The sequence below is a fragment of the Bidens hawaiensis genome, unplaced genomic scaffold, assembly GCF_021521415.1.
Source record: "Bidens hawaiensis isolate Kalapana, Puna unplaced genomic scaffold, B.hawaiensis_p1.1 tig00005851_1, whole genome shotgun sequence".
NCBI lineage: Eukaryota > Viridiplantae > Streptophyta > Magnoliopsida > Asterales > Asteraceae > Bidens > Bidens hawaiensis.
Genome location: NW_027491385.1, coordinates 930,953 through 932,171, shown reverse-complemented (window position 1 = coordinate 932,171; position 1,219 = coordinate 930,953). Strand labels below are relative to the sequence as shown.

General features: G+C 36.9%; 1 protein-coding gene across 1 annotated transcript; it reads left to right on the top strand.

Annotated features, from left to right (window-relative positions):
• The first annotated feature begins 217 nt into the window (after window positions 1-217).
• On the top strand, window positions 218-883 carry LOC143630914 (F-box/kelch-repeat protein At3g06240-like). The gene has a single exon (XM_077099801.1). The coding sequence runs from the start codon at window positions 218-220 to the stop codon at window positions 881-883; it is 666 nt and encodes a 221-aa protein (XP_076955916.1).
• The last annotated feature ends 336 nt before the right edge of the window (window positions 884-1,219 follow it).

The following is a 1,219-nucleotide window of genomic DNA, read 5'->3' as shown; positions in this document are numbered from 1 at the left end:
TCCGATAACGATAGTTTAACTTGTTTTGCAATGGAATCAGTAACTAGTTTTGTGTTACAAGTTGTTTTGAAAAGTTACAGGCTAATTAAAATGTATAACTTAACAGACTAATTAGATAACAAAACAAACAAACATTATAACGTACCAGATGTCTTTTATTATTATTTTTTTCAATAGATATTTCATTGAAGGATGTCTTGTTTATAGGTTTACAGGCATGGCTGATATCCTACCTGATGACGTTTTACGCAATATATTTGCTCGCCTTCCGGCAAAGCCTTTAGTACGTTTATGGTGTGTATCGAAATACTGGTATGGCATGCTTAGGGAACCAAACTTTATGAAGCTGAGATCACGTAAAACTATCTTACTCACGCTACCTTATAGTTTTCATCTCATAGACGACAATGTGCCGACCGACAACACGTCTTATTCGGTAGTCGAGGGATGTTATCCTTCTGGTTTCCTAAAAACAGTTATTGGAACGCTTAACGGGATAGTAGTCCTTCGTACCGATGCAAATGTTTTCAGGCTATACAATCCGCTCACAGGCGTGACCAAGTTACTTCCTTATGCACCTGGCTATCATGCAGCTTGTGGATTTGGCTATGGTGCAACCCCATATGACTTGAAGATTATTAGGTTCAAACGGTGTTCTCCAGATATTGATGTCTATAATTTTAAAGAAAATTCGTGGAGGAGACGTTCTTGTAACATATCAAAGTTGGACCTTCGATTCATGCAACATCATGACGTGGGACATTTTATAAATGGGTCTTTGTATTGGCCTGGACATCGGTACCATAATGTGTTGATTGCCATCAATGTTAAAGACTTGGTTGCTTCAAAGATATGCCTACCCTTTAAAGTTATCAATGGATGACATAATTTTAAACCCTTGGGTACGATAAATGGATGTCTTTGTTTACTCAACCACATCAATGGTAGCAAATTCGACATGTGGGTTATGAAGAAACATGGCCAATGGTTAAAAATATATAAACTTAAATTTCCTTTGAATGAGGAGCCCTACTACCCTCTTCATATTTTAGATAGTAGAAGAATTCTTATGGTGGATCCTTCGAAGAATATCATAATCTATGACCCTATGAAGAAATCGTATAAATTCTTCAACATTTCAGTTAAAAATGTGGATTTACTCAAAGTGCATGCCTTGGAGTATGTGGAGAGTCTGGTTTCACCTTCAGATATGCGTGTC